Source organism: Odontesthes bonariensis, chromosome 6 (assembly GCF_027942865.1).
Source record: "Odontesthes bonariensis isolate fOdoBon6 chromosome 6, fOdoBon6.hap1, whole genome shotgun sequence".
NCBI classification, from domain to species: domain Eukaryota; kingdom Metazoa; phylum Chordata; class Actinopteri; order Atheriniformes; family Atherinopsidae; genus Odontesthes; species Odontesthes bonariensis.
Genome location: NC_134511.1, coordinates 13,959,283 through 13,984,395, shown reverse-complemented (window position 1 = coordinate 13,984,395; position 25,113 = coordinate 13,959,283). Strand labels below are relative to the sequence as shown.

Sequence of the window (25,113 nt, the reverse complement as noted above, 5' to 3'; positions counted from 1 at the left end):
GATCGGCGCACGTATTTTTGAGACAATCTTTGCGGCAGAGGGAGCCACCCAGATTCACAAATAGCCTACCTCTACTTTCTAATCCAGTAGATGGCAGTGTTGTTCTATAAAGCTCATAACGGCTATGCTTCACTTGACTTTCATCGATTCATTCAAATTCAACCATGGCCGAACAACGTGGGCATGATGAACAGCTACCGCCAACTTCAGTAAGTACAATTCCCTCGCCCCAAATTATGATAGTTATGATAGTAAAATGTAAATGTAAATGTAAATAGTTCAGAGACTCTCTATTTTTCATATGTTTTATTTTTTCTGACAGGATTCAGAGTGAGAGCAATATGGTAACACGCAATAGATTAAGTATAGCTAGATCTAGTAGAACTAGCAAAGTAGTACTGGATAGGCTAGAATTCACATAACCCACAAAGAGCTTTAATGACATTACACATATTCATCCTTTGTTGTGGATAGCATTGAAATTAAACCTAAAGCATGTGTGCACACAGCTAAGGTTATCGTGCTCAATAATTGTTAGCGTTAATCCGCTAGCAATTTGCTAGTCTACCTAGCTACCAACCTAACCACCCTGAGTCATGGTACATCTTCTACTGCTAGTTTGGTAAATCACAGATATGTGGGAAAAAAATATGGTTGTGCAGGCCATACTCATGAACGATTAGCATTCAGTTAAACTGTAGCATTAGTTATGTTAGTGAAGTTGACCTATGTAGCCTAGTTCATGTTTCCTAGATAAAGGTGAAATAAACTTTATTGGGTTCTACTCAGTAACATGTTGGTGGGTCGGACATTGAATAGAAATGTAACTGAATACTGTGCATGTAGACTTCACAGTTCGATATGGTTAAATATAATAATATGTATCTTGGATTCGTGTTCCTGCGCCTGAGATCGGTCATAATGGTGGCGTTCTATTGACCACATGTTGAATCACCGACCTTCCGCTCTCCGAGTGCTTTACTAGTTTCTAGAACCATGTTTTAGGCCGTGTGTCCACCTGAGCTTTTATTAGCCGGCGAAAAGCTGAATGCGCCCAGCGCCGGCGTAATTTCAGTGCCGGTGTCGTGCCAAAAAGTGATTGTCTGCCAGAATCTGATTTGCCGCCATGGGAGCGCGCACAGCAGCCCGTTGAGCGGTAGCGCAAAACCGTCTGCTTTTCTCTGGATTAAGCGATCTTACAGATACACACAACTGCATTATAATGTAGACCTAATTATAGCTTTGAAAGTTTGACGTTTATCACGTAACCTGCTTCTCTTTCAGCGCCGACTTTTTTTTTTTTTTTTTTTTTTGCTATGACACGTTTCGGTTGCTATGATACGGATTTGTCTGTTAGCCCTACATATTGCTCTGAATTAGCGGATATTATATATAATAGGCCTACTCCTAGCTTTGTACACAAACGTTTCCAATGTTTTGATGTATGCTAAAGCTTATGTTTAGGTATTTAGTTGTCATTTGATTTTAGCCCAACGACACATATTGTAGCAGGTTGGGTGTTGGGGGCTACAAAGTGAACAAACCAGTTCTGGGTTGGCTAGGGTACTTATGTGTGATTGCAAGGCGTACATTCCTGGTTAGATTACAGCCATTATCAATGTGTCTAAAGTGTAGACTGTAACTTGAAATAAATGCGTTTTACTGTTTAGTTTATTTCACTTTATTTATTTTACAGGTCCTGCATTCACGGAGACTCTGTGAGCCTCCACTTATCAGTCCAGTGGTATCACTTCAATTGTGTGGGGCTTGTGGACAGACCCTCCGCTGACACGCCATGGTTTTGCTCTTCTTGTGCTGAATAGTGTATCTTTGTTCTTTTGCACTAGTAACAGTATTATTTTATTATTGCTTGTTGTCAATGTTTACATGCTGGAAATGTTTATACTTTGTATACTGAATGCACACATGTTCTTTTGCACTGTTAACTTTTCCTAGAGGTATATTGCATTCTGCACCTTGCGCCCTTATTCTTTTTTCCTGTTCTGTTAATAAACATTGTTAAGCCATATCAAGTTGTTTCAAGCATTTATTTCAAACAAATGAAAAAGTAATGAACAATGAGGAATGAACTCAAACAACACTTTTGCACATGTTCGTTAAGGCACAGCAAACAGTGACAATCTTATCTAAAGGCATTAGGTTTTCACCCTCACATTTGAGCAGCATGTGCACAGGTACAGTTGAATGCAAAAATCTGAATTTGTCCAGTCAGTGTGGTTCTCCAACATCTCACATGGCTTACCTACAACAGAATAAATAGTTTATGAAAAAAAACCTATGCAATCAATGGCAAACCCATCACAGAACACTTGCAAAATAAAGATACAGACTGAGAGGGTAACGCTGCTCATGGTATGACAAAAGGGCTGAAGGGGTACACATTAACACATTAGCCACATTAGGGGGTAGTTAACATTCATTTTCGAAGAGGCAACAGTTTGCAAATTGAGCATTTTCGAAGAGGCAACAGTTCGCTAGTTAGCTAGCTAGGCAGCAACGTCAGGTGCACTTCAGGGTTTGCAACAACATAAAGTAACTTCGTAGCTTTAAGAGACAACAACATAAAGAGATTTTTAGAGAACGTACCCGAGTGAAAATGTAGAGAACACACTCTCATCGACGGAGGGGTGCAATCGAAAGTAAGGTCCAGCCAGCCAGGCAACCCGGCGTCTCCTCGTCAGGTCAGACGCCTGCTCTCCCTGATGCTGCATCCATTTAGGAAACCGAAAAAAAATGTATTTTGTTGTTCCTATGTTTCCCAAACGTATTATGTGAGGTACTGGAACAGTTCTTCACACAGCAGTGATTTCCAGGCATGTTCTTGCAATTCCGCACTGTTTAAACTTACTGATTTAAAAACACACGCGTACAATGTAAACGAACGGAGAGAATGGCGTTTTCACGCTAGCATTCTGCCAACATGGCGGATAGGGGCGGGGCTCTGTACTATGACGACAACTCCTCATTCTCAATAGAACAACACTGCCATCTACTGGATTAGAAAGTAGAGGTAGGCTATTTGTGAATCTGGGTGGCTCCCTCTGCCGCAAAGATTGTCTCAAAAATACGTGCGCTGATTCACAAATGCAAAAACGAAACCTACGTGTGCTGTTAATGCACAAATGCAAAATTAGATGTCACAAAGGCAATTTTCAGTTTTACAAATGCCATTTCAGTTACAAATACACATCTACAATTGTGAAAACCAATTTACAAGTTACAAATATGTTTTTTTTTATTTGTGGATATCAATACACGAATGCAAGTCAAGAAATATTTACGTGTTGATTTGTGCGACTTTCATGCGAAGAACGTCTCAAAAATACGTAACTGTGGAAAGCGAAAAATGTGTGTGCTGGTGATTCACAAATGCAGAATCACATTTCACAAATGATTGTTTTGGTTTTACAAATGGCATTTTATTTACAAATGCACATCTATATTTGTAAAAATCAATATACGAGTTACAAATATGATTTTTTTATTTGTAGATATCAAAACACACATGCAAATCAAGACATATTTGTGGATCCCCTTCTGCGTATATACAAATATTATTGAAACAAATTTAGCTCCATACGGTGAAATTATCCGAGCTGAATGCACCACCGGATGATGTCACTGACCCAGACACGACGGCATGTGCGTTTCAGACGAATCTCGGACTGCCACAGCAGGTACAAGGACGCGACGGTACTTATATCAGCCATGGTTGATGAGAGAATGAAATGGATAGCCCCTTGAGCTATTCGCTCGTTTTTTACTCGCGCGAATAAGGCGAGTAAATTCAATTTACACCCGCGGCAATACTCGCGCGAGTAAGGCGGTGCAAATACATGAAGACATGAAGGCTATGTACACACGTAGCCGAGTATTTTTAAAACCGAATGTTTCCCCCCCTCCGTTTATAAAATAATTTGTATTACCTCGTTTTCGAAAAAAACACCTTCCACACATAACCGAACATCTGCGTTTTCACCTGTCTTGACAACCCCAATGCATTTGCTGTTTTGCGCAATCTGCCCTCGTCAGCTAAATAATAAAGTGTGCACGCAACTTTTTTGAGCACACTGACAGGTGATCGCATGACTGCCCCTCGATATGAGGACGTAATAATTCCGACAGCGACAGGAGTGAAGAGTACGACTTGGGCGTGTAAAATCAAGGCTGTAAACAGCGCCTGCACAATAATAACCACCACAGTTCTCAAGACATCCATGCTTCTTCAGTAAACAAAGGTCGCACTTTAGATTTTATTTAGAAACCAATCAGAGGTGCCTTATTGTCACGTCGCGGATATTCATGAGGAAAACCGGAAAAGCCAGTCGTTTGCCACACAGGCCAATTCTAGCTCACACAAAACAGCTTGAAACAAGGAGACAAGGACGATATTTTTGACAGAAACGATGCACAATGCATTCAATCATAGTGGTGACCACAGTAATATGTATATTTGTAAATGAAATAACGATGGAAGTGGATCTTTAAGTGACACAAAACAAGCCACAGTTGCCTATAAGTGAACATCACAACTCCTTTCAAGGCTTTTTACTCCAACAAAACAAGCAAGGAATCCTTCCAGACATGGCCCCAAAGCAGCATGACAAGTGCACACTTAGTGGAACTGCAACAAGCTGCACGCTCATGCTCATCACATCGAGACATAACCATCAATTAACCTCCATACAAAGGCCAAGATGAAACATTTCATTTTCTCTGAAGCAAGCCTGAGGTCTGTGGGTCAGAGGTTCCTGCATGTATAATATTATATTTTAACTGTAGGCACATCATTAAAAGTCAGAGTATTTACATGTGGCAAAATACACTTTCAGGGAATTTAAATGAGGATTGAACCTCATGTGAGAGGATAATGGCAGTTTTTTCTGTAGGTATTGTGGTGTAAAAACGGTAATGTTTTTTTATATATGTATATTTGGTAGCAATGACTTATTCAACAAACAGATAGTTGTAAAAAATTATCTCCAACTAGAAAATACAGAAAACTGAACAACAAATGCATGTTGTACCTGTGTGACATCTTGGTTAATGTGTGTCTGAATGTGTTCATTGTCATTAAAGTAGAATACTCTATGATTGTGACTGCATCATTACTTTTAACATCTCTCTATGTCTGCTTGAACTGCTGCTGAGAGGTGGCAAAGGTTTTTTATCCACTGTCTTTGTTTTTGTGTGCAGTTTTTTATGGTATTTGATGAAGGTGAAGACAGTTTTTTCAGGCCTGTGCTTTCAACAAGTACCAACTGCTGAGAGCAACACTTTTCCATTCTCTCTGCAACTTTTCTCCCTGCTGTTTTCTTGACTCTTCTTTCACCGCCTTCTCTGTCACTTCACTTTTTTTTTGCTTTGGTCTTCCCCTTGTTCCCGCGCTGGTTTGTCCTGCTCTACAGTATCTAAGAATCTTTCTGAGAAACAAAGAGATTAAATCCATTCTTCAGTGTCTTTAAATCTCCAACTCAGCTGTTTACTTCTAAAACATGATACACTTGTTCTGTCTGTGTGTGTGTTTGTGTCAGAGCTTTGTATTTTTGTGTGTTGTTGTGGTTGTGGTCAGCTTTGTATTTGTGTGTGTGTCTCTCACAATGTGTATGTTAGTATGTATGATTGCAACCATCCCGTTCACAACTCCCACAAGTATGATTTTTTTTTTAAAGAACTTCCATTTAGATTAAGTGATAAGTAGTAAAGTGACACAACCTCTCCTCTGTAACAGTAACATTCCTTTTGCTGAAACTTGAAAACAATGTTATTTCAGGATATTCTTGAAGACTGCATTACACATAGGAATGCAAAGCTTTTGGATATTAATTCTTCATGTAATGTTAATGACCTGCTGCTCTAAAGTGGTTTCTCTTGTTTAGAGGTTGTTTGAAAAAAAAAAAAACAACAACATTGTCTAATATTAAAGTTTTACAGGGGTGGGTTCTGCCCCAATTTTTCTTTGGGAGCCATTAAAACTTAACAGAAAACTCCCTGTGACTGAGACACAACCAAGACAAACGGATAACCAATAATTCATGGTCCTTTTAAAGGAATATTTTTCCATCTAATACTCAACTAAGGAGGGAAGGGAAGTCATTCTCAAAATGTATGAGTTTTACTAAAGGTCAGAGTAATACAGAAATCAATGTAGTTTCTAAATGACAGAATAATTGGTGATTACCCATCCAGCCAAATGTGAATGGTTGAATCAATTCAATCAATCAATGTTTTTAAATCATTAGATTATAAGCAGCGTTCTCTGCTTCAAGAACCAAGTGTCTAACCACTGAAGATAATCAATGACATATTTCAGATCAGTTTAAAAGAACCTCAATATGGGGATCACAGATTAAACCAACTGCTCAGATGTGAAATCGTAAATGCAAATTGTAAATGCCTAATATTTGGTTTAAATCAGCATTGTTAAATTGTGCAATTTAAATTCTTATGGTGGTTATATGCTGCAGCATGGGCACACCAGCGGGAGAGATTCAGTCCAGCTCTCCCAGTGGAGCTTCAGTGTATCCATTATTTCCAAGTTATCTCTGGTAAAAGTCTGTTACAACAATAGATGGGAAATGAGGCAGGTGTTGGTGTTGATCCTAAATTCTCTATCCCTGTGACTCTTCAATAAATTAAACTACAGAGCATCCACTGTCTGTAGTTTTTAATCTAAGTTTGATATTGCAACTCGGTGCACAGCACTCTAACTTTCATGATGTGATGTTTTCTTTTTACAGTTAGTTATCAACTATATTGTATAGTTGGCTTTTCCAACTATACAAGAGTTATGCAAGAGTGTCTGTTAAACAAGAGTGAGTGATTCAAACCTCTACTATTTTGGATCTCAAAAATCCTTCAGCCTTAACTAGATATTGATTTGGTTAGATCGGTTGTTGTTATTCATTTGATGAAAACCAGTCAGGCTGAGGAATTTTAAATTTACTACTTGGAAGGTACTACTTCCAGTAGGGGTCCTTAGGCAAGACCCCCTTACACTACCTGGGATATGAGTGTATGTTGCTTTGGATAAAAGCGTCTGCCAAATGCATAAACATTTGTATTATCATATTACGTAATTGGTCAAGACTTCCTCCTCTAGTTTCACACTGCACTTCATCATATCTATTTTTTGGTCAACCCAGAACTTCTGTATGTGACAGTTCTACTCAGCTATTATCAGCGACACAGCAATTCTTTGCTGAGTTCTGAATTTTGTTGTAGAAAAAGTAACACAAATCACACCTTGACTAAGTAGTAAGACTTGTTTTATTTTGTTATACAGTTGAGGAATTTATACACTGCTGTCAGAGAGAATAAATAGACATTAATTATCTGATGGATTTCTTTACATGTGGAATGATTCATGGCGCAGATGACACATTTGTAAACAGTAAAAATAGCTGTTGAACCAGAAGGAATAAACGGCATCCTTCAAAATACATTTTTCATACTGTCACTTACACTGCCATGTCCCCAGCTGTGTGTATGTTTGTGTAGCCGCAGTGTTTCTGCCAGTATTCATATTTAATTCTTTCTGTGAGTGTCACTATTTCTACATCATGTCTCTGGCAGCTCTTTTTTGTCTATTTTGGCTCTTTCCTGCACAACTCTTTGCCGTGTGGACACAAACATGCACATCCAAGCACAGCTCAGCTGTACATAAATACTGAGTCTAATACTACATCATACAGTCAAATTTTGGCCTCTAGGGGAAGCAGAAACAAGCTGTGGTCGCAACTCTACAATATCTAAGTTTATGGCAAACTTGTTATGCAGAAAATTCCTATACAGAAGATATTGCAAGGTATTGAGTTTGTGTGTGAATTAATTTTCTGTTTTTTGGGGGGTTTTTTGGAGGGGGGTGGGCTTTTAATAATTTGATTGGGTAGCATGAAGTATAATGAAATATTTTGGCAGGTGCTCTATGGTTTTCAACAGTTTAACCCAACGCTGGTAGATTCTATTCCGGGTTTTCTGTAGGAAAACTTTAACCAAAAAGGCACAAAAGGTCAACCAGAACAATAATTATGTCTCACAAAAGGAAAAAAAAATCATGTGGAACACTTCAAAATACTGCTAAGTTAATGGTGAAAGCTTTGAGGGTACATTAAATTCATGTCATCAGATGTAACTGCATCAAAAGTTAACCCCATATTATTTGTACTGTTGAAATTTCCGTAATTTTTTCTGTTCCATCAAATTAAATTAAACTTGTGTGCCCTTACCTGCTTCAAAGTTGCAAAACTATTTTCAAAAAATATTCTAGTTGACCTTATATTGATATTATAAAAAATGTCCCCTCTGGCATTTTCATTCTTTGTGCAGAGGAAATTCAACTTACCTATCATGTAAATAAACGATATCAACAATTGTCACAGTACTATACCCTGCCCTTTTACCTCAGCTGCCCTTATTGGAAACCAAACGCTACCACAGTAACCGTGAAGATTTCACACACATTTCTACCTGAAAAATGTTTTTAAAAGATGATTTGGGAATATAGTTTGAGGCACCAACAGTCTAACATTCCTTTGATGTTAACAAGCGGCAAATCAGGTTTCAGAAGGGGGGTGAAGAGGGAGATGTTGCAATAAAGGGGAGGGGGGACAAAAGCAGGAGAGAGGGTCAAGAGAGGACAATGGTGGATTTGGGGTACGATATAATGCAAGTAAAAAATCAAAGAAGAAAAGGAAAAACTGAAAGGAAGAGAAAGAAAGAGGAGAGAGGTTGGGCACCTTTCCTTTTATGTAACTGGAGCAGAAACAAGGAGGAGAACGATAAACTGAAAGAAATGATAAGGTGGGAGCAAAAAGAGAAGAAATAGTTAAGCTCTGATGTACAAAATGTTAAAAAGCTTGAGATCAAAGACTTTCGTCAGGAAAGCAGAATAAAATGTTGCTTAAATAAAATATGTCCATCCATCCATTTTCATGCACCAATCTGAAGTCGGGTCGCGGAGGCAACAGGTCCAGGAGAGAAACGTTCCCAGGCCAAAAGGGACATGTAATCCCTCCAGCGAGTCCTATGTCTTCTCAGAGGAGAACAAAACCCATTTCAGCTGCTTCTATCCATGATCTTGTTCTTTCAGTCACGACCCAGATCCCGTGACCATACGGGAGGGTTGGAACAAAGACAGACCAGTGAATTGAAAATCCCTCTTTCTCTACAACAGACCATACCAGCGTCCTCATTACAGTTGACGAAGCCCCAATCCGTCTGTCCATTACTCGCTCCAACCTGCCATCACTCGTGAGCAACATACCCAGATACTTAAACTCCTCCACCTGAGGCAGGGACTCATCCCGAACCCAGAGAGAGCATTCCACCTTTTTCCAGTTGAGAACCATGGCCTCGAATTTGGAAGAACTGACCTGATCTCAGGCTGCTTCACACTCAGCTGTGAACCGCTCCAGTGGCCACTGAAGGTCTTGGCTTGAAGGAGCCAGCAGAATCACATCATCCACAAAAAGTAGAGATGGGACCCTAAGGTTCCCAAGTCTTCGCCTGTCTCTCCACTACTACATCTTGAGATCCTGTCCATGAAGATCACAAACAGGATCAGTGGCAAGGGGCAACCCTGGCTGAGTCCAACATCAACTGTAAACAAGTTTGACTTGGTGCCAAGAATGCAGACAATGCTCTTGCTTTGGTTATACAGGAACTGGAAAGCTCCTAAAAGCAGCTCCAGTACCAACACTCCTTCAGCACCCCACACAAAATCCCTCGAGTAACACGGTCATAAGTCTTTTCCAAGTGTACAAAACGCATGTGGACTGGATGGTCGAACTCCATTGGTTTTTCTAAACCAAATCACACACTCCCAATGCCTTAACCTAAACAAACACACAACTAGAAACAAGAGCAAATAACCCAACCAAACATCAACGGAAAATTAAAGTAAAATAATCTTTGATAACTATAAATAATTAGACAAGACAAACCCCTGTGTCTTCTGTGAAAGTCCTGTACCCACACCACCTTTGAAAGCACATTACCTTACTTTAACCAAATCTGAATGTACACACAACTATGACACAACATTTTTATAATGGCACATTTTGACAAAAAAAACAAAGCGGTATTTCTGTGTCACTGTTTATTATTTTAACTAGCAGTTACATGCTGGATGTTCAGTAAAACACAGAAAACAGGGCATAGACTCTCTAAAAATACACATTCCAGCACTCGCACAACTGCTAACCGATTTTGTACCCATTCTGAACATCAGCAAACAGCCAATTACATGAGTATGTTACTGGAGTCATATTTATTCATACTATAATACAAATATTTACAGCTGCATACCATGTTAAAAATGTCTGTGAATTTATCTCTAAAGAGAAGACTTTGTGACACTAAAAAGAGTTTGATTTAAAAAAAAACAGACATGGAAACATTTTGTTCAAACAAGATAATGTTTGGTGACATAGGCAATTCTGTTTTATTATCACAGTGTTTATAATAAAAGTTCTTTATTGTAAGGCTTCTTATAATATTAGGGGAGAACACTGGTGGGATTGCTCCGATTGACACAAATGCAATCATTTTTTTCAGTGTTTGATTCTTGGTATAAATTATAGTAGCGATGAGCTTTCTTGAGAGATGTGGGCTCGGTCTCAACCATAGAATTCCACTGAACAAAATCCCTTGAAGTGGTCTAATGCTGATAACACCCACATCTTTGCCAGAATAAAACCTCTAATATGGTTATTTTAGGTTGTTAAGAAGGTTTTAGAAGTCAAAATACACCTTCTGAATATAAAGTATCGATCTAATATCTTTTAAAGGATCATTCCTTGGAGACGAGTTTGGAATGTGAAGTTGGGATTGGTTCGGAAAAACATTTTTATATATATCTTTATATATATCTTTATATATAAAGAGGTAAAGAAAAACGATGCAGTAGACAGACAAGAAGACGTGTGAGAACACAAAAACAATGAAACGCAGACTACATCAGACAAAAGCAGTTAAAAGCTGTTTGAGAGAACAAGAAGCAAGAAGGAGAATAAATTAGGTGCATAGAACAGGTGTGGCACAGAGATATCAGAATAGGTTATGGGGGAGGGGTTAAGAAGGTACTAGAATTTGAAAAATAACTAGAAATAATTAAATAAATCGAAACTAGGATGGGGAGCAGGAAATAATGTGCTGAGAAATAGACTGACGAATACATTAACATCAAACAGAATATAATTGTTATGAATGAAAAAATCTAAATGAAGGACAAAAAGGAAGCCCATGAGCATGTAGAAATAACAATTAAAACTTTAATTAAACCTATAGTAACAAATGTGATACTCTATATACACAAACAGATGGAAAACAAAGTCCAAGAGAGGATGTCTGATGAGTCCAAGTGAAAAAATAAGGGGGGGGGGGGGGTATTCAACATGTAATACAACAAATACTGAAACAGGAAGATGAAAACGCCTACACATTAATAAACTATAAAAAAAAAGTTTACCTCTTATATGAAGGCTGATTTGGTAAAATATGGGATCCAAACAAACATCAACTCAATCAGTTACAGTGTCAGCCATATGAAAGGGGGTTCAAATTAATTCCGGCGTTTCCATTTTTCTGCCTTCCAGATTTTCTGTTGTGGTCCAGCGCATGTCTGTAATGCAACCATGATAATCCTGTGTCCACATTCATTTTTAAAAACAATTTACCAATATGTATGTATATATATTGAATGAAACTGTTCTAAAACTAGATACCTGCACACATATAATAAAAATCATGGGGACAGAAAAATGTATAAAAGACATTGAACAAATGTTTTGCTCAAGATACCTTGACACTCCTTCAGCAATATTTTTTATGGAAATTAATGACTTGGAATTAATGTGAGTTATGGCCTTTAGAATGCTAGAAGGCCTTTAGTGTTCTTGAGAAGTGACAGTCATAAATTCATTAAGTGATAAAATACCTTAATTGTTGCAAGAGCAAGGTGGTGAATATCCCACCAGGCTGAGTGTCGGCTATAAAAGAAGCTACATCTATTTGAAAGGAAAGCACCGAGTTATGTTGGTTTGATCAGTTAGCATGTCGTCTCAGACTTAAACAAACATTTTGTTGTGTTTTTTTCAATTTAGGTTTCCCCAAACTGTGACCAGGTTTTGGTAAATGGGAAGGAAATGCGTGGCCGGGAGTCCTTGGCAGTCAACTTCACTTACCTCCACCTATCTACTCAGCTGCAGCTCACTGTCTGGGTGCCCAAGTTACCCCTGCAGATAGACGTGTCAGATACTGAGCTGAGTCAGGTCAAAGGCTGGAGGGTGCCCATCATCACCAACAAGAGGTAACTTACCCTCCTAACCCCAAAGGAATGTTGGAGGGAATATTTCTGTGGTGGATGAAAGTATAACGATCTGTTTGTTCCTCAAAATGCACTGCATTGCCTAAAAAAACCTCTGATTTGTGTTGGAAAAGCAATTGCTCTTCATGTCTGAGTACTGCTTCCATTGCATCATTCCGCATTCCTTTTATTATGAACAGAAAGACACCCTAACATCAACATACGTCAGAAAAGGTATCACAGATATGAGCATTTGCTGCAAGAACAAAGCAGTGACATGTAAGAAATTGCCAGAATTGTTTTTTTTTCCCCTTCCATCTATGTTCTAGATTTAATTCGACAAACGCTATCTTGTAACTGCATACAGAAACAAGAGATGCTACCAGATCATATGAGAATCTTATATGTTTATATTATTTCCGCTTTTTCTCTATGAAAGTAGCTTTTGTATATCACTACTGTTGCAGCCCAGTCTCTCCAGACAACATTTAATTGGTATGTTTGACCACATCCAAATAATAGCAGTGTCTCAATCCATGGTTGTGAATTGCGAGAAGGCAACATTTCCCCTGAGTATTGTTTCCTGTTTGTAGATCGTACAAAATGAATTGTAGTTTATATCTACAAGTCAATGATCCTAATAACTTATCTCGTTTCATTTTATCTCCTCAATAACCAATAAAAGAACAGGAGAAATTAAACATTGTCCCTCACTCCAAAGTATTGAAAGTCAACCTCACATCCGAATGTGTGTTGAACAGTTGCAGACATATAAAAGCCTCATGTCTGTGTTTGTTTGGATGGAAAATAATGTCTTGTGCAAATGCTGGTCAGAAATGCTGCCATGTGATGATTATTTCTCCGGGGCGGCTGTTGCTCAGGAGGAAGAGCAGTCGCCCACCAATCGGAAGGTCAGTGGTTCGACATGTCGAAGCATCCTTGGGCAAGACACTGAATCCCGGCAACCCCATGTTGTCGACGCTACCAATGCATCCAGTGTATGAATGTGTGTGAATGGACAGGAAGCATGTAGTTATGCACAGACTAAGGCGTGCTGTATGAGAATGGGTGAATGTGGTATCTAGTGTTAGGAGCTTTGAGTGGTCAGTCAGACTAGAAAAGTGCCATACAAGTACAGTCCATTTACCATTTCTTTGTTACTGATACTGCTGTTTGCAGTTGGATCACACATATATAACTCTAAGGTAACAGCCCAAAAGCCGATCAGTCGGTGTTTCATAGTACAAACCAAAAACAGACCTTGAAAGTAACTAAAAATAATAATAATTAAAGAAGATCTGCCGTTGCAATACAAAGTATGAAACACATTCTTTAATTATATTCATAGGCTCCAGATTTGAATTTGTCATTGCCTGCAAAGTATTCTGAACAAATTATTAGGAACATCTTATTCATGTTTTGGTGAATTTGACTTCATTTTTAAGCCCCTAAAATAAAGGGTTATAAACATTAAAGAGCTTTCATTCCAAAAGGCTTAACCAGTTTTGTTGTCAAAACCCTTAAATGTTGGTCTTTCCTTATAATGCTCATATTCGTGATATCATTTCAGCTTTATATGTTTTAGCACACAGCTGAAATAACCAAAAAATGTGTGTTCTCAAATCTTTTTGTCACTTATCTTATGTGGTACAATCTTGATTAAGCAGTTAAAGACGTATCATTCCTGATTGTCTAAATATACCCATGAGGTCAAGTTCTGCCAAACTGACACAATTGATAATAAATGGTCCACATTTATACAGTGCCTTTAACCTTGTATAGGTTCTGCAAAGTGCTTTACAGTGTGTTCACAGTTACCAATTTATACAAACAGCACAGTACTTCTTATTATATATTTCCACTACAGCTCACTTAGATTTTTCTGATTACCTCTAATTTCTTATTAGATAGAGAATGCACGGGTGAATGGATGCTAGAGTCTGTCAGTTCTTGTCTGTGCTTTTATTTATCCATTTGTGTGTTTAATTTGGTAAAAATTCTGGTCTACTATTCCATGCAACTCCTTGTGTGTTTATGTAAAGGAAGGCACATCAATATAGAGACGGACAGAAACTTGTAATGATGAAGTGCCTACAGGGCATTTATCATTTGTCCAATATGCAGCAAGGGTGAACGAATAAAATCTTATGAATAGCATACATTAGAATTGAATTATTCTAAAAAAGAAGAGATGTTTTTAAAAAAAAATAAATAAATCAAAAACAATTAAATATGTGTTGTAGTTTTTTATCAAAAAGTCAGATCGATTAATTAATTAATACCAGCTAAGAAAGAATTTTTCTTTTCTTTTCTCTTTTTGTTTTGCACTTACTTAAAGTAACACAAGAGTATTTGGCAATTGTTTGCCCTTTGGCTCCCCCTACAGGTGTGGGTTCTAACAACACTGTTATAAATCCCATAAAAGTGTCGAGCGACGATGAAAGTTGTGAACTGCGGTATTTCAGCCCCCAGACACTCCAGGTCAGTTTCTAGGATGTACTGAACAAAAGTCAGTGTCCTTCGAAACAGGTCGGAAGCCTATAGTTTTAAAGTTCACAAACTTCCATACTGTTTTACTGTTGCTTTAACATTACAAGATCATATTTTCACATTTTGTGCAATAAACTAATGGGTAACTTTAGCTGCAGCTTGGGTCATGTTGGTCTGAACAAAAACAATCAAGCAGGCATCATGTGTCACCTATCATGTATATTTGGAACAAGTCTGACTCAGAAAATGAACAATTTTGAGGATTGTTGAGCCTTGAGCTGTGTTCGGGCTCTGCTAGACTTTTTTATTTTTGTTTGCTTTATGTCAGCTGTTATTTCTTTACTTTAAATTCCTCCTCAGTATGATGTTTAATCATCTCTTATATATGCCTCTGCAGCTGTAAACTTTACACAGTACACATCATCAAAATAAATCATCTTAACGGAACTTTAATAAGAGAAGGCAAGCAATTACCTCTTTCAGATACACAGGCTTAAATGCTTAACCTGAAATTTGCTGCCATAATATCATAGTGTTTTTGAGGCTCAGACTTTAATAAAAAACTTACACCTACTGACTTGCAACCCACACACTTACAATCAGCAAACATGCCTCTTTACCTCGAAACAAAAAAAATCACACTTCTCAATACTGCAAGTTCATGCCTGCCTACATGCCTCTATGTTTGATTGTTTGTACTTTTTAGTGTGTGCATGTGTGTTGCTTATGTTTCCCATTTTTCCATTTTGCTCTGCAGGGTCTATTTTTCAATTTTGCCAATTTCTGCTCAGATGACCACCAACCAGTTTGAGCAGACCCACACACCTCCATGTTCCCTAAGATTAGGGAACTATTAGAGCACACACTTGCACACAGTCACACGTACAACTGGGGCACTGGGAAATGGAAAAATAATTCTTGTAATATTACCTGGGTTACACAGGTGGTGGGATAGTTATAAGATGCAGAGATGGTCCACTGTGTATCGGCTAGACATTACACAGAGGGAGGCAAAGAAGAAAGAAAGCCGCATAGTTTGGGGTTGTAAGATCCCCAATTATAGGAAGCAAAAGCAGAGAACTGAAAGGTTTTAACACAATGATCATCCTTTTAGTTTTCCTTAAAGTATCCTTAAAGTATTCAGAGTTTATCCTTTCATCCGCAGCAGATCTTTTTTGGGTAACTAAAAAAAGATCTTTTGGAAATTGAACAATGTTCTGACAGGAAAGACAAAACTTTTTTGAAAACAATGACACCCAATTCGGTTTCCTTATGGGGCCCTGTAAGTCACCCCAGGCAAAATGATAAAAAGTAGGAGTGTTGTTTTACAGAGTGTGAAATGAAACACTCATTAATGATACAGAGAAGAGGAAATTGGTTTATTTGTCTCAGTTGTAAAAATCCCAAAAGGAAGAAAAGAAAACTGCTCAACTCTCTCAGTTTAGAGCGAATGATCCTGTCCAAGTACAAACTTAAACTGTCAGATTACAAACAAGAGACAAAAATTATTTTTGTTGATCTGGACACCACTTGTAACCAAGCAGAGTCGGTAAAAACATTGAACGTGAGGAACTGATCATTGTTAATGCCCTTTTGCAGGAAAACCTACTTGTGCTGAAGATGCTAAAGAAATGTTTTTACTTTTAGTCTTACTTTTGCCCGGATCTTCAACTATTTGTTTTTATTTCTCTTCAAATCTGTGCTTTCGGTTAGAGGTTATTGCGCTGTCCATTGCAGTCATGTGTAACATCCTATACAGAAGCCTGCTGATAACACTTTACAGCCCAGTTTATTTGCTCCAAACCAAGTAATGGAAAAATGCCCAGTGCACATTTTCTTTGCTTCAAATTATCGTAGCTTTTCATTTGTTCAGTATTTGTTACCAAAGAATGACACATTTTAGTTACATTAGGAAATAATTCATCCAGGCCTTTGATAAATGTACACCGTACTGATATGGTTTATAGAAACACGTTTCTCATGGATTAGAAACAGAATTGTTGTTTTTTTCTTCTTTAACTGAAGGTGTAACCCGAAGCAGAGATTATATAATAGATCTGCTGGAGTGCAGAGTATTAAAAAGACCTTTAATTACCAGATAATAACAGCCTCTCTTGTTTTTTTCCGTCTCATTTATCTCTTGTCCTCCCAGACCCACCAGAGACAGTGAGGATGATGAAGATGATGACAGGAAGGGCAAAGGCTGCACCCTACAGGTATTATTTGATTGGATTTCATATTGCATTTTTAAAGCAAGTTCTTTGATTATTTTTTCAGTGTCATTATTCTCGAAATAGGGAGGAAGGGAGTCTTCTCGCTTTATACCGAGGATGTACTGTGTAGATAATTTTTATATTGACTTGAGCTAAAGAGACTATATTGTGCTTTATGGGCTTTCCCTATTCCTTCAGTGTGTAATGGTCATATCTTTTTAAATCTTAAAGGTTAAACATGTAAAAGCCCAAACATTGCATCCCACACCTGAGGGGCGACATCATCTCCCACAGAAGAGACACTGAAGCTGAACCGCTGTAATTGTAATCCAGGATTTTTGTTCTGGACTTAAAAACATCACCATGTGACACTTTTGCATAATGCCTGTCTACTGACACATTAGGCACACCCTTAAAAACAAATGCCTTTCACCCATTTGTGAACAGGCTGCTGACCAATCAGAGGAGAGTAAGCCTTAATCCATAGAAACCTCACCTTGTAGACCCTCAGATTTAATAATGTGTTTGTAAAAAGACCCTATAGCCAGATTAAAACTGATTATTGTTGCGTGTAAGTTAATCTGGACCTTTCTCTTCTCCTTTCAGTACCAGTATGCTTTGGTGCGAGTCCTTACCCATTTTGTCGCCGAACCGTCTGACCCAGGAGGGGAGATGGTCTACATGCTGGGAACAGACTGGCAAGCTGATATCACTCATTTGGTTTTGGACCAGTTGAAGGTAGGTACACAAAAAGAATTGCACTCTCACCAAATCCCTCTTGTAGGAAACAGCTGAGATATGCATGAATATGTCATCGACATTTGTTTTTTCTTAGTTTAAGTGAGTAAATTACAGGCTGTAATTGTTTATTTTAAAATATTTTCGAACAAAAAAACAAAACATTTTCACAGGTAGAAGATCCTCGCATTGCCAGTCTCATAGATGGACGCATCTTGATAGGACGGGACCTGGGAATCACCACTATACAGGTACACATTGTGTTATTACTAAACAAGTGGCCCGGTGACCCAACAAACTATGTTGGCTGATATCGTCATCCTGAATCACTAAACAACTTCTTCCCATCTCTCTGCTAGGGCCATTTGCTTTCATATAAAACTGAAAAAATACACTCCACAAGCGACCTATTCATCACTTTTAGGAGAACAGATACAGAAACAAACAGTTGAAAATTTATGATTATGTCAAGCGCAGTGTAATTTGGCACTTCATATTGCAGCCATAAGCGCCACTCTTGGGTGATGTAAACACTATCATGTTACTCTTCATCTCCTGCAACTATAAGCCTCCCATGCTGGCTTGTTACACAATTAGCTACAATTAACTGTTGGGGATTTGGCCCTGACATCTCGGTGTGATGTTGATCACGTATGCACCTGGAACCCATTTGTGCACTTGCTGAATTCTAATGAGGCTGGCCATTGTAAGTTAAAGAGTAAAGCTCTATAAGCCTCTGCTTACATTACCGGAATACTGTAGAGCGCAGCTAAAATAAGACCACCACGTTTGTGACAGAACAGTATGGCCTTTGAGATTTTTTTACGGTTATGTTACATGCAATGCATTTTAAATGAGTCAAAGTCTGAGTGGATACACTTGCAATGTAAGCTCCTAAAAATGTGTTGCGTATGTGTTAAATGGGTTGGCGTTGAGTTCAGAGCGAATGCAGGGGGATTTTGGGAAACAGCTGAGTGTGTTTCACCATCCAAACAACTGAGGACAGAGGCACACACATCGTACAGATGCACATGGCATTGACAGCTGTGCTCTGTTTGCAAGCCAGGAGAGAGAATTTAACCACCATTCCCATCGAGAGTCGACAGCTATCATTTGATAGTTTGACATTTCAATTTTTTCCTCCCTGCTCAGTTCTGCTGAATCCCACCTCTTCCTTCATTCCCCACCTCCCTTTCTTTTCTCCTTTCGTCCACTCTCTCCTTTTTCACCCTTTCATCCGGTCTTGAAGAGCAATCCTAGAGGTGTCAATCATTGCATTTTGTTACCTCGCTGAGGGGTGGGGATTGAGTTTGACTCTCCGACATGTTCACTGAGAGATTTTCTTTGTACACCAATCAGATCTGTCTGTCCTCATGTCACCAGGCGGAGAAATACTCTACATCACAGGGCTCCTAATCTTCATCACTGTCTGTCTTCCCTTTCTCCATATGTACCCCAGTCTCGTTCGTATTCCTTCTTCCTCCCCTCTCTCCCATTCTGTCGCCCCCTATTTGTCATCGTCTCTCCCCTTCTGACACCTGCTCCATTTATTACTCTCCCAGGCTCACCATTTTCCTCGCACTTTCTTCTTTCTTCATCCACTTTCGTTCGTTGTGGTCTTCTGTGGTCTTGACTTTGTTGACTGAGTTGAATGATGACACAGCAGCTGAAAACACTGTGTATACGTGTTTGTTTGAGAGGAAAGTTTTTCATTATTTAGTGTGCGCTTTACTGTCAGCACCAGCGTTCCCAAACCAGCATTTTAATTACACAGACAATACGATCATCTGCCAAAGGTCTGTGTTGTCCGCTTGCATAAGTGTTCTGTTCACAATAACAGGCTGAGGTCACTCAAATCTGATCTGTGCCACCTTAGTGTCTGGTCCTAGATCGAATATATATCCAATACTTGGCTATTAGACATATGTCTGATGACAGTATGCTTGTATCAGATTTCGTGCAGCTTTTTGTTTTAATGCATGAGTGGACCATTTTCATGAACCCACAGCACTTTCACAGCACTGATAACAAAATCCACCATAGCAGCGAAAGCTAGCTTTCCAGCATTGCTTGTCCTTTTCAATCTTTTCCTAAATAGCGAGGACAATGTTTGCCATCCTCTGAATAAACCACAAATTTGCTGCTAAGGTAGCTTACATTTCATTGTGTCTCAATCTAATCTCCCAAGTGCTGGCGTTAATGTGGAGTTAACTAGCTTGTGCTATTTCACTCACAGTATGTTAAACGTGTCACTCTAAGACACTCTAAGACAAAGTATTACTCACAAGGTTTTGTCGCCCTCATTATTATCATTACTCTCGACCATTTTGAGACACAAGATATAATTCCATCAATTATCAGACTAAACAAATCCTCACATATTTTTTTAAAAAGTCAGATACTCTTTCAAACTTTTATTTGTCTTTTTTATTTTACGGTGTATTTTTTTGTGATTGTACATTGCAGGTTCTTTCCCCGCTGTCTGACTCTATCCTGGCAGAGAAGACTGTGACAGTGCTGGATGACAAGGTACTGTAACATTTTTTTTTTTTTTCTGTAACTGAAGTGCAGGTCTCTCTTACAGTTTTGGTATGTGGCATACTTAATTTTTTCCCTCATAGATCAATGATATACAAGGGGACAATATTTAGCTGGTATAATCACAAATGCAAATGCCCATCCATCCATTATCTTCCGCTGGTCCGGGGATCGGGTCGCGGGGGCAGCAGCTTGAGCAAAGAGACCCAGACGTCCCTGTCCCCGGCCACTTCCTCCAGCTCTTCTGGGGGGACCCCGAGGCGTTCCCAGGCCAGCCGAGAGACATAGTCTCTCCAACGTGTCCTGGGTCTTCCCCGGGGTCTCCTCCCAGTGGGACAGGCCCGGAACACCTCACCGGGGAGGCGTCCAGGAGGCATTCTCACCAGATGCCCGAGCCACCTCATCTGACTCCTCTCGATGCGGAGGAGCAGCGGTTCTACTCCGAGCCCCTCCCGGATGACCGAGCTTCTCACCCTATCTCTAAGGGAGAGCCCAGACACCCTGCGGAGGAAACTCATTTCGGCCGCTTGTATTCGCGATCTCGTTCTTTCGGTCACTACCCACAGCTCGTGACCATAGGTGAGGGTAGGAACATAGATTGACCGGTAAAATGGAGGGCTTCGCCTTCTGGCTCAGCTCCTTCTTCACCACGACGGGCCGGTGCAGAGCCCGCATCACTGCAGACGCCGCACCAATCCGTCTGTCAATCTCCTGTTCCATTCGTCCCTCACTCGTGAACAAGACCCCGAGATACTTGAACTCCTCCACTTGGGGAAGGATCTCATTCCCGACCGGAAGAGAGCATTCCACCCTTTTCCGGCCGAAGACCATGGTCTCAGATTTGGAGGTGCTGATGGTCATCCCAGCCGCTTCACACTCGGCTGCGAACCGCTCCAGTGAGAGCTGAAGGTCACGGCCTGACGACGCCAACAGAACCAAATCGTCCGCAAAAAGCAGAGACCCGATTCTGAGGTCGCCAAACCGGACCCCCTCGACGCCCTGGCTGCGCCTAGAAATTCTGTCCATAAAAATTATGAACAGAATCGGTGACAAAGGGCAGCCCTGACGGAGTCCAACCCTCACAGGAAACATGTCCGACTTACTGCCGGCAATGCGGACCAGACTCTGACACCGGTCATACAGGGACCGAACAGCCCATATCAAGGAGTCCGGCACTCCATACTCCCGGAGCACCCCCCACAAGAGTCCCCGAGGGACACGGTCGAACGCCTTCTCCAAGTCCACAAAACACATGTAGACAGGTTGGGCGAACTCCCATGCTCCCTCCAGGATCCTGCGGAGGGTGAAGAGCTGGTCCACTGTTCCACGGCCAGGACGAAAACCACACTGCACCTCCTGAATCCGAGATTCGACTATCCGGCGGATCCTCCTCTCCAGTACCCCCGAAAAGACCTTACCAGGGAGGCTGAGGAGTGTGATCCCCCTATAGTTGGAACACACCCTCCGGTCCCCCTTTTTAAAGAGGGGGACCACCACCCCGATCTGCCAGTCCAGAGGCACTGCCCCCGATGTCCACGCGATGCTGCAGAGGCGTGTCAACCAAGACAGCCCCACAACATCCAGAGCCTTGAGGAACTCAGGACGGACCTCATCCACCCCCGGGGCCTTGCCACCGAGGAGTTTTTTGACCACCTCGGCAACCTCAGCCCCAGAAATGGGAGGTCCCACGTCCGAGCTCCCCAACTCTGCTTCCTCATCGGAAGGCGTGTCGGTAGGATTGAGGAGGCCCTCGAAGTACTCCCCCCACCGACTCACGACGTCCCTAGTTGAAGTCAGCAGAGCCCCGCCCTCACCATACACGGTGTTGACGGTGCACCGCTTCCCCCCCCTGAGCCGCCGGATGGTGGACCAGAATCTCCTCGAGGCCATCCGGAAATCGTTCTCCATGGCCTCCCCGAACTCCTCCCAAGCCCGAGTTTTTGCCTCAGCAACCGCCGAGGCTGCGTTCCGCTTGGCCTGTCGGTACCCATCAGCTGCTTCCAGAGTCCCACTGGCCAAAAAGGCCCGATAGGACTCCTTCTTCAGCTTGACGGCCTCCCTCACCACTGGGGTCCACCAGCGGGTTCGGGGATTGCCGCCACGACAGGCACCGACCACCTTGCGGCCACAGCTCCGGTCGGCCGCCTCAACAATGGAGGCACGGAACATGGCCCATTCGGGCTCAATGTCCCCCACCTCCCCCGGGACATGGTTGAAGCTCTGCCGGAGGTGGGAGTTGAAACTCCTCCTTACAGGGGATTCCGCCAGCCGTTCCCAGCAGACCCTCACAATACGTTTGGGCCTGCCAGGTCTGACCGGCTTCCTCCCCCACCAGCGGAGCCAACTCACCACCAGGTGGTGATCAGTTGACAGCTCCGCCCCTCTCTTCACCCGAGTGTCCAGGACATACGGCCGCAAGTCCGATGATACGACTACAAAGTCGATCATCGAGCTGCGGCCTAGGGTGTCCTGGTGCCAAGTGCACATATGGACACCCTTATGCCTGAACATGGTGTTCGTTATGGACAATCCGTGACGAGCACAGAAGTCCAACAACAAAACACCACTCTGATTCAGATCGGGGGGGCCGTTCCTCCCAATCACGCCCCTCCAGGTCTCACTGTCATTGCCCACGTGAGCATTGAAGTCCCCCAGCAGGACGAGGGAGTCTCCCGGAGGAGCACTCTCTAGTGCCTCCTCCAGGGACTCCAAAAAGGGTGGGTACTCTGAACTGCCGTTCGGTGCATAAGCACAAACAACAGTCAGGACCCGTCCCCCCACCCTAAGGCGGAGGGAGGCTACCCTCTCGTCTACCGGGGTGAACCCCAATGTACAGGCGCACAGCCGGGGGGCAATAAGTATGCCTACACCTGCTTTACGCCTCTCACCGCGGGCAACTCCAGAGTGGAAGAGAGTCCAACCCCTCTCGAGGAGGCTGGTTCCGGAGCCCAAGCCATGCGTCGAGGTGAGTCCGACTATATCTAGCCGGAACCGCTCAGCCTCGCGCACCAGCTCAGGCTCCTTCCCCAGCAGAGAGGTGACGTTCCACGTCCCAAGAGCCAGCTTCAGTAGCCGAGGATCAGACCGCCAAGGTCCCTGCCTTCGGCTGCCGCCCAGCTCACATTGCACCCGACCCCCATGGCCCCTCCCACGGGTGGTGAGCCCGTAGGAAGGGGGACCCGTGTCGTTTCTTCGGGCTGTGCCCGACCGAGCCCCACGGGCACAGACCCGGCCACCAGGCGCTCGCCGGCGGGCCCCACCCCTGGGCCTGGCTCCAGGGGGAGGCCCCGGTGACCCGCGTCCGGGCAAGGGAACACGGCGTCCAAAAGTATCACTCATCATAGGGGTCTTGTGAGCTGTTCTTTGTCTGGTCCCTCATCTAGGATCTGTTTGCCATGGGTGACCCTACCAGGGGCTTAAAGCCCCAGACAACATAGCTCCCAGACTCATTGGGGCACGCAAACCCCCCCACCACGGTAAGGTGACAGCTCAAGGGGGAGAAATGCAAATGCAAATGCAATAAAAAAAAAAAACAAGTGCCCCAAAGCAAGTTACACTTAAAACTTTTTTATTAAGGTAACCCATGTGTAAGCTAAATCTGATTTTACCAGGTGCATTTGATACTGGGCAATCCAGTATGAGTTCACCCAATTTCATACAAAAAGATAATAAAAACAATGTGATTTGGTTGTCTATATTAGACAACCAAATCATTGTACTGCGTTATTGTACATACTGGTTCTTCCCATCAAGACTGCTATTAAAACCCTGTATATTAGCTTTTTTTATACTATGCATATACATTAATCTGTACATATTGTTTACTATTTGCTGTATTTGTATTTACTATTTTCAATTTCAATTCAAATTAAAAATCTATCATTTTATTTATACTGTGCGTTATTTACCACTGTTTTTGCACATCTTCCTATTTTAGTATATTGTGTCGTACTTGTTATTACCTGTCTATCTTTGTAATGATTCATTTAAGATACAAAGGGATTTGCTTTCTGTTACAGTTGCTATTTACCATTGCACAGGATAATCCCATTGCTCCATCATTATCTCTTCATAAAAATCCCCTCTGCCTGTCCTTACCAGGCCCGAAGGGATGGCAAACAAATATAAGTCAAACCTTTCATTGACTGTCTGTGTCAATGACATATGTGTTGGTCTAGGTAACAATCACAGACCTGGGAGTCCAGCTGGTTGCATCTTTGTCCCTCAGTATGACAGCAAGTCCAGGAAATTACCAGGCTATACAGCTAACAACTACAGCTACAGACCTGCTGCACACCCCTAAACAGGTATGAGATACTTCCAACCATTTCTATTTACAAACCAAACTCAAATACACACAAGTATATGCATGGGCATTACATGCAGTGTAGATTTATACCAACCCTAACACTTAACTACTCCAATATTACTGCTGTATTACATGTTCTCCCATGCAGAGATGAAGGTATTGCTGTTTCTACAAGATATCAAATCTCACAAACAACACAGACATAAAAACACAGAAAACTCACTTCCTCACACAGATTAAGAGATGGACAATATCTTAGGTTATCTCTGTAGTAATACCCCAGGAGTCGTAATCATGTGACTTAAACAGTCATTTTGAGCTGTGAACATCAGCTTGCTGCTATCTCTTTCACAATCAATTTCTAATTAGAACTGTATCATAGTGCAACACAGCTACAGTTAGAATCACCTAAAGATCTGCAGATATTTATTTTACATGATTCCTGCCTTCAAACCAAATTCAAACACGCAGGCATACACACACACCACACCACAAAG

General features: G+C 41.4%; 1 protein-coding gene across 1 annotated transcript in view; it reads left to right on the top strand.

The window, feature by feature from the left end:
• Positions 1–25,113, top strand: part of LOC142382046 (transmembrane protein 132D) — a 281,279-nt gene that overhangs the window by 245,339 nt on the left and 10,827 nt on the right. Inside the window, exons 7-12 of the mRNA XM_075467490.1 lie at positions 12,126–12,331; positions 16,971–17,034; positions 17,638–17,773; positions 17,947–18,020; positions 20,236–20,298; positions 24,486–24,614. Of these exons, the coding sequence (XP_075323605.1) occupies positions 12,126–12,331; positions 16,971–17,034; positions 17,638–17,773; positions 17,947–18,020; positions 20,236–20,298; positions 24,486–24,614 (672 nt within the window). The remainder of the gene's footprint in view (positions 1–12,125; positions 12,332–16,970; positions 17,035–17,637; positions 17,774–17,946; positions 18,021–20,235; positions 20,299–24,485; positions 24,615–25,113) is intronic.